This window comes from Rhinolophus ferrumequinum, chromosome 12 (assembly GCF_004115265.2).
Source record: "Rhinolophus ferrumequinum isolate MPI-CBG mRhiFer1 chromosome 12, mRhiFer1_v1.p, whole genome shotgun sequence".
Lineage (NCBI taxonomy): Eukaryota > Metazoa > Chordata > Mammalia > Chiroptera > Rhinolophidae > Rhinolophus > Rhinolophus ferrumequinum.
The window spans coordinates 83,696,616-83,713,649 of record NC_046295.1 but is presented as its reverse complement, the minus strand read 5'-3'; the positions used below and the strand labels follow the sequence as shown (position 1 = coordinate 83,713,649).

The following is a 17,034-nucleotide window of genomic DNA, read 5'->3' as shown; positions in this document are numbered from 1 at the left end:
GACCCCCGTGCAGAGAACGAGCCATCAGAGTGAAAACCACTGCGGTAACTGCAGCCCAGGGGTCCTGGTGTGACAAGGGCCACAGGGCCGGAAACCCAAGCTCCAGGTGGGCCCCACGCAGAAGAGGTGACGGGCCCCGAGGGCCAAGCCCCACTGCCTGGAAAAAAGGTGCATGTCCTCTTAGTTGGATCTGTCACTGTCACTCCAGGCGTCGGCCACCAGCCTGGCAGTGACACAGCCTGACCGGGGCCTGAAGGAAAGGGACCCGGCCTGTGCCGCTAGGAAGCAGAGAGCGGCAGCTGTGCGGCAACGTGTCTGACTCGAGCGCGTGAGAACAGAGCATTCTAGCGATTTGTTGCCGCGTTTGCAGGCTCGGAGGCCTCGGCCGGCTGGTAGGCAGGAAAAGCTCCGGCCTCATCGTGCGCAAATGCACATCAACCCTGATTCTAGGGACTTACCTGGCGCTGCCATCAGCCTCCAGAAAGCTGCCTGGGCCTCAGCGCCTGGCCCTCGACACGCATGGACCTGCCTAGACGCACGCTCCTGACGTCAGCCGGGGAGGGTGCAGGCCTGTCTCCTCTTCAAGGACCCGTCTGGGGTGAGAAGGCAGCGGCAGCTACACCGTGCGCCGGGGGCCCACCTGCTCAGACCTGGGGCCCCAGCCCAGCAGCGCGCCCACCGGAAGTGTAGGTGTTTTGCAGAAACAAGCTGGAGCGTGGTATCATAATAAAAACCTCATTTAAAGTATTTCTTTTTTTTTTTTATTGATTTCATTGAAAACAGAACAAGAAATGGTCTGAGCCAAAAGACTGCTCTTAAAACTGTCAAAAACATTTTAACAGAAAAAAATAAACATGACTGCATTATGAATGTTTTAGAAGAGTCGCACAAAAAAAAAAACAAAAACCCACTGTTACTGTACTAGTTACAGTATTTAAAAAAGTATATGCCAAAAAAAGGGTATGACCTGGCAGGCCCCCACACAAAAGGTGACGGCAAATTTATTCACACTACAAGACTAACATTTTAAAAAAGCTTCTTCCTGCACTTTATTCTAAAATCACTTTGTTCTTTATACAGCTGAGAGTTTATTTTCACGTGGTGAGTAGAAACCACACCAGAATCAGCACCGTTGTCTGTGTTTTGTGTTTTTATTTTTTGTTTGTCCTAATGTTCAATAATGGTAGAAAATAAATCAGTTTATTCATCATCATAGAATGTGGCTTAAAAATCAACCCAGGTGCCAGTGGCACCGCACCGGCGGGGCTGGTGGGGCCCTCCGTGGGCCATGGCCTCCTGCCCCCGAAGCGCTTCCTCGAGCAGGAACGTGTTGAAGGCTGACAGACAGGACCAGACACGGGGGCTCTTTAAAAAGCAAGCCCACATTTTCTCCAGTCAGTGGCGGCTTGGCCCGACCTCTTGGATGGTGGTGGGGACAGTTTCTGCATGGGCAGACGGGTCTCATGGAGCAGCTTACAGGTGACAGTGGCTTTGGCGGGCACCACATGGAGGAGTCTGGGCTGATAGGACGTCGCCCACAAGCTCAGCAGTGAAATGGGAACCGCGGGGAGTAAGGAGAAACGAGAAACGTGGAAATGACAAAACCACCATCAGAACTCACAAGGTGAGGCTGGTGCAGGGTCCCTGCGTGCCCAGAGTGACAGTTCCCGGCGGGGGCCTCGGTCTGCACTGCCTGCTGGACGCAGCCTCGGCCCAGACCCTCACACGCAGGTGCCCTTCCTCTTCGTCCCTAAACCGTGGTGCAAACAGCGCACGCTGCAGTTCACCGTGGGTCGCTGGTGGGGGAGCTGGTGTCCGGCAGGCCGTCCTCCTGGGCCTCCTGGGCGGCGCTGGCCTGCCGCTGCGCCAGGGCCGTGCTGGAGTGGCGGCACTTGGCGGAGCCGCAGCGGCAGCCGAAAAGCTTGCCTTTGATGTCCCAGAAGCGTTCCCCGTAGTCGAACCTGCAGAGGGAGCAGCGCTGAGGCCGGCTGGTGGGAGCCCATGCAGCCCAGTCACCACCGGCTGGCCTCCGTCGGGGCTGGGGACACAAACCACTGAGGCCCAGCCCACAGCAGGCAGCGCGTGTGTCCCCCACAGGCAGCTCCCGCAGGCCTCCCCACACCTACCCCAGCTGCTCCCCAGCCTCGATCAGGCGGGTGCTGAAGAAGGCGATCCTGGGGAACCGCAGGTCCTGGTGGGACATGAACACGCGCACGGGCACCAGGTTGGGCTCGCAGTGGTGGTTGATGAAGCGGCTGACGTTCCCGTAGAACCGAGCGTCGATGCAGTACACCTCTCCATCCTGCGGGGGCGAGGACAGGCGTGGGGACACCGCATGTGACGGTGGGGGCCTCAGGCTGCGGGTGGGCGCTGCCCAGGGTGGTTGGCACTGAGAGAGCCCTAGGGGCGTGCGGCCGTCTTCACAGGGAAAACCACCACCAACCCCCCAGGGCCCCGGAGAGAGGAGGCAGGACAGCGGGACGCACAGCTCCTCAGACACTTGGTGATTCCAGGAGGGCGAGACGTGAGGCACGCTGGGCAGGGGGTCAGAGGGACAGAGGGAGGGGAGGAAGGATGGACAGACAGGAAGGGCAGCTGTGCTCGGGCTGCGATCGGTGGTTACGACCAGGAAACACGAGGTCCTGCTGGCGCACAGAGGAATCAGGACGAGGTGGCCCACCACCCTGCCCCCAGCATTACTCCCATGTGGATGGTACTCGCAGAGCTGACTGTGAGAAAGGGACAGCAGCTGGGGGCCGGACCTAACCTCAGGAGCCCTCTAAAGACAAAATTTTCTCCACAAAGACCCACACTATAACAGCCAGCAGGGACTGTGCAACCCACTCTGCCGCAGGCAGGTTCTCCCCAGAGTGGAGCCGGCGGCCCAGGGACCGAGCAGAGACAGGATACATGGAGGGACGGGACAAAGACAGAGGCGCCCGGGGAGGCGGTTGTCCGGCAGCCTCACTTTTTGGTGAGCCCCCGTGGCGTGGCACAGACTCGGACTAAACCTGCAGGTCCCCCCACGCTGGAAAGTGCAGCTGCAAACCTGGAAAGAACCATGAGGCTGGGCCACAGATATTGACGCATGAGAGCAGCAACTCCGGAGGGAGCGCAGCCAGGCACGGCAATGCCATGTCTGCACAGGGCCTTGGGGCCTCGGGTCACAAGGCAGCAGCTGAAACTCGAGACTGTGGACCACGGTGGGGCTCCAACTCAGTGCCCACAAAACTCGCCCTGACTGGAGCCAGGCCAAAGACACGGACGGGACAGGGACCGAAGCTGCCATGTGAGGCAGAGCCTGTGCTCGGCAGGACAAAGAAACGTATGACACACATCAGAGGACGCTAGAGTTGCCCACAAGCCGGCGCCAGCAGTGCTCAGGGGCCAAGAAGACAACGCGTTCTGAAGAGCAAAGAAAAGCCAGAGTCCTGCCCTGAGCCGAAGCAGACACCGCACCAACACGGAGTGACCAGCTCCCACTAAGGGTCCCTGACAAAGTAACACAAAGCATGAAAATCTCAGCGAAATGGGAGATCTCAGCAAAGAAACAGAGTAACAGAATCAAATGGAAAGTTCCATCACAACTCCCTGGCTGTTGACAGACCCTGTGGCCCTGTGTGGGGACAGCAAACATCCGACAAATGTCTCGTGTGCTGAACGATTCATGGGTACATGATTGCAAACAGCACAGGCTGAAATCAGCCCCAAAGCCCCTAAAACGAGAAAGGTCTCTATGTCCTGAAGACGTAGTGACTGTGAGTCAGTCCCAGGTCACATACAGCGACAAGAGTGACATCTGCTACTCTACCTTTTCTTCAAGAAAGGCAAGGCGTTAACAAGGTGCTCAGAGATACTTTTTCTGTTTCTATACACAGTCACCTGCAGCGGGGGGCGCGGGGGGGTCTGGTGACCAAATACAGACAACAGGACAGAGCCAGGCTGTAACTTTACTTCTAAAACATGTCAACATCTTAATAATCACAACTAAAAACACCTCAAGTCCCAGACATTAGAATCAACTAAAACGCATGAACGAAACGGCACACGCGCTGGGACTGACGCGCACACAGCCACGCTTCTCCTGTGACCCACGCTCCCACAGACAGCACCGTCGCTGCTGGCAAAGCCACCAGTGATGCCGGCTCAAAAGTAATGTTGTCACGAACCAGCATTTTCTCTGTAAGTTGGGCAAAAACCCTGTAATGTTAAATCTGAATCGGAAAGAGCAACCTGAACACATTTTTTAAAATTTGTTTTTCCAGAGTTCTGTCCTCGGAACAATGCGTGCAGAGCCAGGGGCGCCCAAGGGTCCGAGCCGCCAGGGCCTGGAATCTAGACGTGGTGCCAGCAGGGAAGCCGGGCCGAGGGAGCTGAGGTGCCGGCAGAATGAGTACACGGAGCTCGTCCCAACGGCTCCCACTGGCCACACACAGGACAACTGGAGCATCAAAAGAAGAATGATGACAAGCGACCAAACACAGTGAGTGTTGAACAATCCATGAGCCCCCCATTACGTGCAAATCACCAAGACAGAAGGGCCCAGGTCCCATGGCCGGCAGCCATTCCCACTGCTACTCTGGAGGTTGGTCACCCCCTCCTCTGCCCTGGGGACAGCAGGCCTCTCTGGGGACAAGCTGCAGGTCCCACATGCCCCTCAGGTGCAGAGCCCCAGCGTGGGTCCTCTGCCCATGAGCCGGGGCTCCACGCCGACACACGCATGGCCCGTACTTCCTGCAGCCTCAGATACAATGCCTGTGACAATGAAAAGCCTGTGGTTTGTCCTGATTTTTGATCGTGCGCTGGCACACAGCTTAGAGACTTGCAGGGGTGATGGCCACCATCCTGGGAGCAAATAGCTCCTTCCAGACCTGCCCGCCGCTCGGCCCGGTCACACCAATCCGCCTCCACAGACACTGTGCGTCCTTGTGACCGACACCCCTCAGGTCCTGATCCCACACCTGGTTCTGAAGCCACCGCACAAGCCCAGAGTTAGAAGGTGTGTGGGCGCCCTGCCTCCCCTGGGGGCCTTGAAGGAGGTGGAAACGAGGCAGGGCAGGCGGCTGGGCACAAGGTCCTGAAACAGCAGGAGAGACGCACCCGGGGCCCAGGACAGGCCAGGCAGGGGCATCGTGACAGGTGGTGCGTTCCAGGAAACAATCTGAAGGCAGAGCCAGAAAGTTTCCTGATGGCTGAGATGGTGGGTTGGGAGGGAGGCCCAGCCAGCGCGGTCACTTTGTGACATCAAGGCTAGGGGACACATGGGTCTCAGAGCTCAGGTTTGTCCGTGGCTTTTCACGAACTTGGAATGGACTAGCCATGGAGTGAGGACAAAGGGAGCTGCATGCCAGCTGGGCACAGAGAGGAAGTGAGCCTAGTGGCCGGGTGGGGTCCAAGGGCCACACCCAGTGGGGGACGAGTGAGGCTGTGGGCATGGTGCCCCTGCGAGGGGCCAGGAAGGGACAGACTCACAGCCACTGGAGAGGGGGACTTGGTGTCTGTCTGTTCAGTCTGCTCACTGAGTGGGCTTGGGGTTTGCAGTCCGTGTTATAAACGCCTGGCCCAGAGCAGAATGGGAAGAGACAGCCGGCCGGGGTCCTTCCAGACAGGTGAGTGGGGACTCGTCTGACGCAGGAACAGAAAACGCCAGCCAATACACTGCTCAGGGGCAGGTTGGGGACGTCCAGGAAACGCCTTGCCCCGCCTCCTCCCTGAGCAGCAAGCCCTCGGCCACCCAGTCAAAGGACATCTAAGGTGGTTGGTGACAGTTGCAACCTCGAGCTGCTATGAAGAGCACACAGGGTGAATGGCAAGCTCAGACAGCTGACTGGGTCTGCTGGGAACATCCAGAAAGGCCTGAGAAAATTACAGAGAAAGACAGTGTCTGCCTGAAGGCCGAGGAACCCACCGGGCAGTGAGGGGCCCGCGACGGCCGGGAGGGGGGAGTGTGCCTCCATGAGGGGACGCTGCAGGGTCCCAGGGGCACACTGGCATTTCTAGCAGTGCTGCAAGGCTGGGGGACGAGGACTGCGGTCCAGGGCCCAGTGAATCCTCCTCACTGAGGGCTGCACACATGGACGAGGGTCAGCCGCCAGGAGGGCCAGGATGCTGAGTCTCACCGCAGCACTTCACAGAGACGTGAAAACCCATGTTTGGCACCCAACGAACATGGTGAGGAGTGTAAGGAGACACAGAGACAGGAGGACGACAAGCAGGAAACGGACACGAGACACAGACCCACCGTGGCTCACACACCGGGGGTGCCACGGAGCACAGTTTGGGCACGCCAGCTGGTGACAAGCTCAGATCACACTGACCACACACGTCTCATGGGTCAAAACACATAACATAGCAACCTAGTACCAGGGGCACAAAAAAATCAGACTCATCGCTGAAAAATTCACCACATTGCTGAACAAGGATGGTCAAAGCACGCTTTCCCCCGAGGACAGACAGCGAGGCAAGGACAAGCAGCAGAGTTAACAGATGGGAAAGAAGACGTGACGCTGTCCACTAAACACAAGACACGGTCACGTACACAGAAAATCCTAAGGGACCTTCGAAAAAGCTACTCGAGTCAGCAAGTGGATTTAACAGTCAGTATCCGAACCCCCAACCATTTCCATCTACTAACAAGTGATGGAAATGAAATAAAAAAGCAGCACTGTCTGCAAAAGTATAAAAAAGCATGAGATACTTGGGAGCGAGTTTCAAGGAAGGTGCGTAGGACCCATGCACGGAAAGCTCTGCAGACCCACTCGGCGGGGACCAGCGGGACACACGCCAGGACTGAGAAGACGCCACGCTGTCTACACGCCAGCGCCCCACACTGACCGCAGTCTGACCCAATCCCTCCCAGAACTCCAGCAGCCTTGCTCGAGCCGTCTGGCACCGGCTCTAAAATGTACATGGAAATGCAGACCACAGGAAGAGCCAAAAGGTTTGCAAAAACAGCGTTGAAGCCCTAATGCCACCTGGTTTACGGGCGGATGCTGAACAGACAGCAGTCAGGAGAGTGGCGTGGGTCTGAGGGTCAGCGGTCAGATGGGAGGACGATGCGCAGGCCGGCAGGGGCCTCCCTCCGGGGCTGCGAGCAGAGCTCGCTCAGCTGACTTTGCAGCCAGGGCTGGAGCGGCTGTTCTCATGGACGAGCCATAGCCCTGAAGGGGAGGAGCCCGCAGAAGAGGAAGAATTCTCACAACAGAATGGTGAGCAGCAGACAGATGTCCTTCAGAGAGAGGGGTCGAGGCTGGGCGATGCTGGGAGAGGCTGCGTGCCCATCCTCTCAGCAGCAACAAAAGCCCAAAGAGACGACGGCAAGACACCTCCGGTTTCTTCAGAAAAGCAGGCCTGGGAGAGACGCCCACGTGCACAGCCCCCCGGGCACTGCTGGACCTTCCTCGCTGGATGCAAAGGCCGGTGGCCGCTGTTTCTCAGGCCAATAATCGCACGCGCACCAGATGGCAGTCCTCCCGCTCCCAGAAGTCACTCAAGAGAAAGGAAAGCGCACCCGCACACACAGGTCTGTGAATGTCCACAGCAGGCTGCCTCGTCACACAGGCCCATGCTTGCGAGAGGCAAATCCACATGACCACCAGGGTGACACTCGGCCCTCTGGGAGGGTTGCAAAGCAGGCAGGAAGGAGTACATACTCTAGTCCCACTCAGGAGAGTTGGACGTAGGTAAGACTCTGGGGGCCCGGGGTTCAGGCGATGGAATGTTCCATGGTGTTCTGAGCTGACCACACCAGTGTATATTGGTCAAAATTCAGGCCACACACTTAAGTTCATTGTATGTAAATTAATCATAATGAAGTTGACCCCCAAACAAAACATAACAACATATTACAAAAAAATCCACCAAGAGAGCACCATGAAACATGTGTGGGCTCAATGCTGTCCTCACGGAGCACCGACTCCATGAGGAACTTGTCAGGTCACCTTAAAACGCACAGAAACTGCAAGAGCGGCGAGGCAGGCATGAGCCGGGGCAGAGGGCACGCATGGGTGTGGACTGCCGACAGCCACTGTGCCAAGGAGTCTCAGAACGTGGGGAATGAAGCAGGTAAGTGTGAAGGCAGAAGCGCAGTCCCAGGCAACACAGGTGCATATCGAGGCCTCGGGTCTGAAAAAACTTAATCTGGGACATGACAGAAAGCCTCGGGGACCGAGAATGAGTGACAAGCTGGACTACAACAGAACTGTCACCAGGAAGGAAACGAACCAGAGGGACAGCATTGGCCATCCCGATGTCACGGGAGAGCACTCATCTGGAAACACACGTAGTGGGGAAACTGAGTGGGCAGGGCGTCCACACACCAGGGCGGTGGGCAAGGGCTGGCTCGACCACCTCCTCTGCGCGGAGCTCATCTCACAAACCCCGACCCTTGGGTCACAGGGGCAAAGCTGGGGTGGGGCCGGTGGGCAGGCCTGTGTCCCAGAGGAGAACCACCACGCCCACGTCGCTCCCACCAGCAGTGCCTGGAACTCCGGACGCTTCTGAAACAGGCAACTTAAGGATAAAGGAGCCAACCTGGCGGTCAGGGGACGGCAGTGTGACAAATGGGCTCAGTCACCCCCGGGGACACCAGGGTGCTGGACTGCACGAAAGCACTCAGGAGGACAGCCAAGGACACGGCACACACGCTGCCCCGTTCAGGTGTGACCACTCCCTTCACCTACCCCAGGGCTAGGCTCACTCCTGCCTCCTGCAGTCACTGTGCACACGGACCCCACCTGGCAGTGGTTGTGCAGACTATGGGCTGCAGCCAGGACGAGAGGCCGAGTGACGTGCCCGCCACCCTGTGCTCTGATACAAGGCGAGCTCTACAAGCTCAGGGACCTCCCAGGAAAGGGGTCCTGACCAAAGATACTGTCTGAGCCCAGAGCACAGAGGGGGCCGGCACTGGACAGAGGGAAACACTGGTCAGCCACAGGCACGCCTACGTATCAGCTCAGGGCCCGCCAGGACACACGACCCACCAGGACACACGCACCCCCAGGACACACGTTCTGCCAGGACACACGCTCTGCCAGGACACACGCCCCCCCCAGGACACACGCCCCCGCAGGACACACGCACCCCCAGGACACACGCCCCCCCCAGGACACACCCCCCCCCAGGACACACCCCCCCCCAGGACACACGCACCCCAGGACACACAGGATGCTGTGCAGTCACAATCGCCCTCTGCACCCACCCTCGGCAATACCTTGTTGTCGAGGTCGAACAGATAGGAATCCTCTTCCCGGACGTCAGCCTCAGAGTCGGAGATGAGCTCACCCACGTACCTGGGGGCGAGAGGCCAGCAGCGTCACCCTCCACGACGCCGTTGTGCAGCCCACAACGGTAGCCAAACGCGCTGCAGGGCTCTGCCTGTGACTGAGCTGGAATTTAACTGTGAGTCCCGGAGGACGATGACACGGAAACCCTCTATGTGACCAGGGACCCAGGAGGTCACCCCCTGCCATCACTCCGTGAGTCGTGAGCTGGTGAGGGCAGGCACAAGGAGAAAATCAAAGGGTGAGCCGGTTTCAGGGAACCCGCGGGGCCTGGGATGGTGGGGCCTGGGCAGCCCACTGGGTGGCATCCCGCGGGGGGTGGGGGGTGACAGATGCGGCAGCAACTGGGGGCCGGTGCTCACTTACTCGCAGACGAAGGTGCCCGCGGGGATGTCCTGGAGGGACCGCACGCCCCAGCCCATGTTCTCAGTCCGGTAGAGCTGCAGCCTCGCCCTGGAAACAGGCCAGACCTCAGGCCACAGCGCAGCATGCCACGCGTGACACGAGAAAACACAACGCGCAGGAAACACCGCTGGCCCTTCTGGAAGCCTCAGAATATCTCTGGGGGCAACGCCTCCTATACCCCAGGGCGCCACGGCTTTAACCCCGAGGTCGGCCGGACTGTCAGCACCTGGAACAGCCTCCGTTTCCCCATCTGTAACTTGGGCCTGTCTGGGCTGAGCCATTGGGCTGCTGCAAGGCCCAAAGGGGTTGATGCTCCTGCTGAGCCCCAGCTGCAGTGCAGGTCAGCTCGGGCAGGGGGCCGGCACAGGCGCAGAGTGGTCCCTGGGGCGGGTGGGTGACCCTCCCAGGACCCAGAGCCACAGGCGTCCCTCCTGCCCACCTGCGTGCCCGGTGGCCCCAACAGGAGATGAGCATGTCTGTCCTCACCCCCAAACGAAGGCGGAAGCGCGGGGGCTGCTCTAGGGCTGGCAATAACAAGAAACCCACAGCACGGAAAGTGGCGCTCAGTCCCACTGCCACGGCACACACTGTCCCCTGGACTCGGCGGGAACTTCAGGTCTGCCAACCCTGGGGCACGCAGGAAGGCAGGCTCAAGCCCAGGACCCAGTGGCTGGCTCTGGGCACTCAGGGGCGCTGAGGAGGACACGGAGTGCAGGGTCCAGGCAGTTCAAGGTGTTTTATAGCAGACAAACTCAGGGGGCTCAGGCACTCAGGACAGGACTTGGCTGCGTGTGCAAAGACGACACAGGCACGTGTCAAGCTCGGGCCTGGGCCCTCGGCTCCTTTCACCACCATGTTGTCCTCTCTGGTCTCAGGCCCAGGTCTGAGCTGGAAACACTTATCTGTCATCACAGCAACTCACAAGGTCGCCAGAGGCCAGAGGGCTCGCAGTCAGCTGTCACCGCTTGTGCAGGCCCCAGAAGCCTGTCATGGCAGACGGTCCCAGGCACTCACCGCAGGCCGTTCTGCACGACGCGGTTCCGACAGCTCCTCCAGCAGGAGCAGGCATGGTTGCACTCGAACAGCAGGGGTGGCTCGGCCATGTTGAACTCGGGCAGCAGCCGGCCGTCCTGGAGACAGACAGCCATGAGGACCCAGCAAGGCCCGCCACACCTGCCTGCTCAGCTGACAGTGACACTGTACCAACTGCAGCACTGATGCAAACACGCTGGCTTCCAGCGTGGCGGCCTCCCTCCCAGCCCCTTGTCCTCTCTGCCTCATGAGGCCATGCACCACACACGGCACACTCGGCCATGTTGCCCTGCCAATCCCCAGCCCTGGGGGGACCCCACCACCTGCTGTCTTGTCCTACAGCCACCAGATGATGCAGCAAGACGTGCAAGCCAAGTCTGAGCCCCACTGTCTGCTCTCAACACTCAAAAATGCTTGCCTGGCCCCCTCTCGGCATGGCCAGGCTCCATGGAGAACACACGGCCAGATACAAGGCCATCGTCCCACGCTCACCCATGCCCTTTTCTGTGAAGATGACTCTAGGAGCGTCTGCCTGTGGCCCCCACTCGCAGCCCGTGTCCTCTGCACCCAGGACACCCTGGCTCCGGCCCCCACCGGCCTCTGAACTCCCAATACCAAGGACGGTCAGAGTTGTGGTCTCGGACACTGGTCTCTATAGCGCTGGTCTCGTCTCTCAGCTGCCTCCAGGCTGGGCGCACGGACACCAGCTCTGGCCACCCCAGTACCTGCAGGCTCATCCCGCAGGTCCTGCCCCAGTCCAGCCTCCTATGACTGGCGTCTGGTGCTCCTCCCACCTGGCGCCCACACCTGGCTCACCTGACAGGTGAGGATGAGGGCGGCTTCACCTTAGCACAGGTACCACGCGGTGGGGGGGGTCTCACCTGGTCATACCAGCAGCGCATGCTGAGCTGGCCGCACATGCAGTTGCTGGAGGAACAGTCATCGGTGCACACGCAGTACTGGAGAGGGGTGAGAAGGGGGCGTCAGGTGGGCGCCAGGAGGGCACAGCCGAGCCCTACACCCGTCCATGGCCCCTGAGCCACCCTCAGACCTGGCTTTCCCTCTGACCCCTGCTGACAGAGGGGCGGCCTCTCTCTGCTCAGTTCCCAAGGGCACCGAGGGCGTGTGCGGCCGTGTAGGTGACAGTGTGTGGGCAGAAAAGCCCGCTGGGCCACTGGGATGCTGAGAACTCGCGGGAGGGGCTGGGTGAGGACAGCTGGGGGAGGTGGGATGGTGTGGGGTGGTGGGGGGCACAGCCCCAGGAAAAGGTGCTCTATGGGAAAGGCAAGGCCAGAGCCACAGCTGGGTCCCGAGGGCACGTGGACGGCAGTGGCCGACTCGCCGCGCTGGAGAAACAGGCTGCAAGCATGGGCGCAGCGGCTGGGACAGCTCGTAGCCCTGGTCTGGAGTCAGGGAGCCTGCACAGGATGCAGCTGCACTTCCTGGGAGGATGTGTGCCTGCCTTCCAGCTGTCGGGTGGGGAAGCCCACACACACGTCCCCGCCCAATGGGCTGTGGTGGCCGCTGACCTGCAGGTGGGTGATGTTTCTGTCGATGGTCATGGGGGACGTCACGCAGTTCTGGGACACGTACTTGTAGTTGCTGGGGCTCGGCTCGCTGTCCACGGCGTTCACACAGGGGATGGGGATCCGCTCGTAGCCTCGAGCGATGTCTCTGCCACGGGAGAAGGGGACGTCGCCTTCCTGTGACAAGTGCTGCCCGACCGGGACCGGACTCGGGCAAGTGTCACAGCTCAGACGCTCGCGTTCCGACCCGGACGCCCTTCCTCAGTGACTGGGGCACCTCACCTGCTCACCGTCCTCTCCGTGGGCACAGGCCTGTCTGGGGCTGCGTCTCGAAGTGCCTTGCTCATCTGCAGCGCGTCCCACACCTGGGAGTTGAGGCTGGCACACTGCAGGGGCGTCTCTCCCTCCTTGTTTTTCAAGTTCACATCTGAATCCCGAGAGAGAAAGAGGCTAAAAGGAAAAATGCAAGCCAACAGAACATTCAGGTCTTAATTTGAGAGCCATGAGACGGGTGTATGAAGCCACGACAGGCGACACAAACGAAGAGGACAGGCCACTCGCCCTGTACTTAACAAGCCTGCGGCCGGCTGCTTCGGGAGCCCGGCTGAAACGCCCAAGAACACACTTCCTGACCCTCCCGCATTTCCTGGTAGCTCATCTGTTTTCTTGGCAGAAAGACTGGAAAGCACGAGGAATGGTGTTTGACTGTTTGTGGCTTTTCCACTCAAATGTGCCCTCGAATGGAAAGGGCTGCGATGATGGTGACCACGCACAGCCCGCAGGCACGTACAAGGCAGGCGTCGCGAGGCCTGACCCGTCCCTGCCCAGGGGCCTCCCCCGCACACCTGCTGCTGAGGCCCAAATCTGAGAGGGCGCGCGCCCTACTGCAGGGGTCACTCTCATTTCCAGGGGAGGCAGGATCACTGCAGCAGAGCACAGAGGACCCTGATCAACCCAAGTGTGAGTGACGAGGGACGAAGTCCTCAATGGTGCCAAGGGCTCCGAGCAGCCAGCGCCCACACCTCTAGCCATCCTGCTGCTCCCAGTGGGCTCCCGGAGTGGGGCTGCCCCTCTCCCTCTGCAGGGGCGTCAGGGAGGGACTCATCCCTACGTTTGACCACGATCCCCCCTGAACACCACTACCCACGCGGACCGCAGGCGTGGGACGGGAAAGGCCTGATAGCAGAATGGGCCCTTTCGGAGGACCTGGGCACCCGGCACCCCAGCCCAGGAGCCTCGCGGGGACCTATGGCAAAGCCACTCACACGACGCAGGCGTAGCGGTCCTCCCGGGCGGCGATGTGCAGGGGTGAGTCTCCGTGGATGTTCACAGCGTGGAGGTCGCACTTGGCGGCCAGCAGGATCTCAGCTATGTCCACACAGCCCGAGAAGGCCGCCCAGTGCAGGCAAATGTTCTCCTCCTGCACAGGACAGAGGCTCTGAGACCCCAGGGCACGTCCCACCTGCTTCATTTTCATTGTAAAAATTATTGGGATTACTGCACCCCAAACACAACAGGTTAACCAACATCGGGAGGTGCTTTTCTTTACCTGTTTTTAAAAAACATATTCACTTTGAAACAGTTCATCGCAGACTAGGATAATACTTGTGTAAGATTTGGAAAAGATGGACAAATTTGATTAAAATAAAATTTGACTTTGTACCATATGAGCCTCTGTAAAAATAAACATTAAAAAAATAGAAAAATAGGTGTGCCGTGTGTAAAATATATATGATTTACAATTTTAATAGTAAGTTTATCAGAACACTACAATTTTGGAAAAAAACCAATGTGCAAAGGATAGGAAACCAAAAAATAAACAAATGACCTGAAATAAAAGATGGAGAGAAAACATAAGCACAAGAACTGCCGAATGGACCAGACGGTCTATCAGCACAGATCAGGACAATACACGTCACTGCTACACTGGGGACAGAGAGCAGCACGTGGCCAACTTGTTCCGGGGCCGGGGTGCACCTGCTCCCCCAGGCGAGCTAGCGAGGCAGCCGCAGGGTGAGACGTGTTGGTGCCTTTCCTTTCTGAGCAGCCCAGGCCTAACCCCAGCGGAGGTGGGGTTGGGGGCTGCTTTGTTAAAGCCCGGACACCCCGAGTGCTCTATGCCCCACAGGAACCACCTACGTTTCCAGAGGCTCCAGGACCAAGTCTCGCCCAGCACCCGAGCTGTCCCACCGCCCCTCCCCCACGTGGGCCCCACACGGTGGCGCTCAGACCCCGCCCGACCTCCACGTTCTCAGTACAGGCGTCGCCTGCTGCTCAGAGAGCTTGGAGAAAAGCCGGGTGGACACAGAGCACTCCCGTGTCCCTGTGGTCCTGTCCACACTGCCGCCCAGGCGCTGGCTCCAGCACACACGGAGAGCGGCCTGTCGGCGTTGGTGCTTTTTGGCAGGCCGCAGCCTAAAGGTCCCCTATCCTGACGTCACTGAGCAGCCCCCTTCACCGCCGCTCCTGGCTCCATCGCCCGCACACGAGCTCCTGAGCACAAAGCATCTTGCTTCCTCTGGGCGGCTTCTCTCTCCTTCAGCAGGATGACCTGTCATCTCATAACCAGGACCCTAGGACTGAGACCTCCTTGTCCCCAAGCTCACCCACCGCGGACAGGTAGTCGCCCCGCCTTCCTGAGGTCCACCTGCTCATTTACGACAGGCCTGGCCCACACGCCTGAGAAAACAGAGGCAATGCTGCTTCTAGCAAGGATGGCCGACAGGGACCACACTGGGTTTGCCCTCCCAGCTGACAGAACCAAAGCAGAAAACAAAATAATGAACATGTGTGCAGTCACGCTTTTCCCAGCACTGGACGTCAGGCCCCGAGGCGCGGCATCCCTGAGCTGCACGGAGGCCTGCACCCACCTGCTCACTGTCCCCAGGTCCAGGCCCTGGCAGGGAAGGGACCAGGAGGAGCCCTGAGGCCAAGGCAGCCAGGGTCGCAGAGCAGGCTGTGGGGCTGGGAAAGCAGTCTGTGCAGACCAGAGCACGGCCACCCAGACGTCCAGAGGGATGGACACACAGGAGGAATGCCCAGCCCCAGGCTGAGACCTGCTCGGACAGGCCTACCTCACCTGGAAGGAAAACTAAAGATCAGACTGCTCGCTGGTGTCTTGGCTGCACCCAGACAAGGGTCTGGACAGCTCAGGAACGCAGACGCAACAGCAGGAAAGTCACAACATCCAGGTCCAGCCCAAGGTGACCAGACGCACAGAGTAGCAGGAAACACGACACGAAATGCGGAGTAAAACCAACCAACCAAACCCAGACTGACAGAGACTGTAGATTAGCAAACGAGGTGGTCATGGCAGTTGGCACAACTGTTTTCCACACGCTCCAAGGGTTAGAGACCATTTCAAAAAATACTGAAAAGACCCAAACAGACCGTGTAGAGCTGAAAACTAAGTCTGACGTGAAAACACACCGGGTAGAATTAATAGTGAAACAAACATTGTAAAAGAAAGGATTGGTGAGCTTGAAGCCCTAGCAAGAAAACCAGCTAAACTTAAATGCAAAGTGAGAAAACAATTTTAGAGAAATGGAAGCACTTTGGAGAGCTGCAGGCGTGGAACTGTGGGTGTTGCGATGCAGGGGGTGGGCAGGAAAGGGGCTGGAAGGGACAGACTGCCACATTTCCAAGTCCGACAAAATCGTGAACCAGCAGACCCAAGCTCAGTGAACCCCAAGCGCATGGAAAAGTACCACTGCTCACATTTAGGGACCGAGAAAATGTTACCCTAAAAGCAGCCAAAAGGAAAACGATGGCTTCACACAGAAAAATAAGGACGGGGGTGCCCCTGAGGACGGCTCGTGGGCATGGAGGACTCAGGGTGTGTGTGCAGCACTCAGAGGACCGACTTCCACATCCAGCAGCGAAGGCTGGACGAGGACAGGCAGGTGCCATGAGCTGAATGAAGGAGGCCGGTGACAGTCCGGTGGGCAAGTTCCAGACGTCAGAAAAGCACGAGGACACGGACACGGGTGAGCAAACGCAGACGGGGGCACGGTACACGGGGGTTGGTACAGGACACGCTTGTCACCATCTTTTAGGTCATGGACTGGACCGAGCAGCAGTGCACCGTGGGGTGTGGAACACGCATGTACGTGACGGGCACAGGCGTCACATTCCCGGGGGAGGGGACACCGGCCACACGAGGTTCTCATGCTGCCGTAACGCTACTCTTACCAAGCACACAGAGGTCGATGGCATCGAGGACAGAGCCCAGGACGGTCCCCCAGACAGCTGACTGAGGGGCAGAGTCCATTCCATGGACAGAGTGTGGCTTTCCAACAAACGGTGCTGGGACAGCAGGACCTCCACGCACAGACAAACAGCAGCTCGCATGTATGCCAACAGCCACACCCAAACTGCAAGGAACACGTGAGACGGTCTCTGGGGTCTTGGCTGGGGATGATCCTGGCGCAAAACCCCAGGAGCGTGGTCCACAGAGCACTTCACCACAACTGGAAATATCTGCTCCTCAAGAAACGGCTGGTAGAGTGTGGGACACACATGTGACAAAGGACCTGCATCCAGAATACACACAACTCCCACCACGCAAGATCAGGAAATGGCAGCCCGATGACAAAACGAGCAGGTCTGCACCGATGCTTCCCCACAAAGACCAAGGTGACCGGCCACGAGCTGGGGACATGGTGGGCGGCACTCGGAGCTGGAACGGGCACTTTGGAGAGCACTTTGGCAGCTCCCTAAAAGGCTCATGTACACGGCGCAGGTGGCATGCAACGGCCTGGCCAGAGCGCTCAGGGCGGCCTGAACCAGAG

General features: G+C 58.9%; 1 protein-coding gene across 12 annotated transcripts in view; it reads right to left on the bottom strand.

Annotated features, from left to right (window-relative positions):
* Nucleotides 1-784: 784 nt before the first annotated feature.
* EHMT1 (euchromatic histone lysine methyltransferase 1) overlaps nt 785-17,034 on the bottom strand; it is a 126,505-nt gene continuing 110,255 nt past the window's right edge. For 11 of the 12 annotated variants that reach the window (XM_033122229.1, XM_033122224.1, XM_033122233.1 and 8 more), the window contains 9 exons: nt 13,510-13,664; nt 12,527-12,694; nt 12,248-12,392; nt 11,600-11,677; nt 10,701-10,816; nt 9,648-9,734; nt 9,212-9,290; nt 2,127-2,302; nt 785-1,961 (listed from right to left, as the gene is read on the bottom strand). In XM_033122229.1, the coding sequence (XP_032978120.1) occupies nt 1,784-1,961; nt 2,127-2,302; nt 9,212-9,290; nt 9,648-9,734; nt 10,701-10,816; nt 11,600-11,677; nt 12,248-12,392; nt 12,527-12,694; nt 13,510-13,664 (1,182 nt within the window). In that variant the 3' untranslated portion in view covers nt 785-1,783. Of the gene's footprint in view, nt 1,962-2,126; nt 2,303-9,211; nt 9,291-9,647; nt 9,735-10,700; nt 10,817-11,599; nt 11,678-12,247; nt 12,393-12,526; nt 12,695-13,509; nt 13,665-17,034 lie in introns of those variants that run through there. The other variant, XR_004424593.1, reaches the window with a different exon arrangement.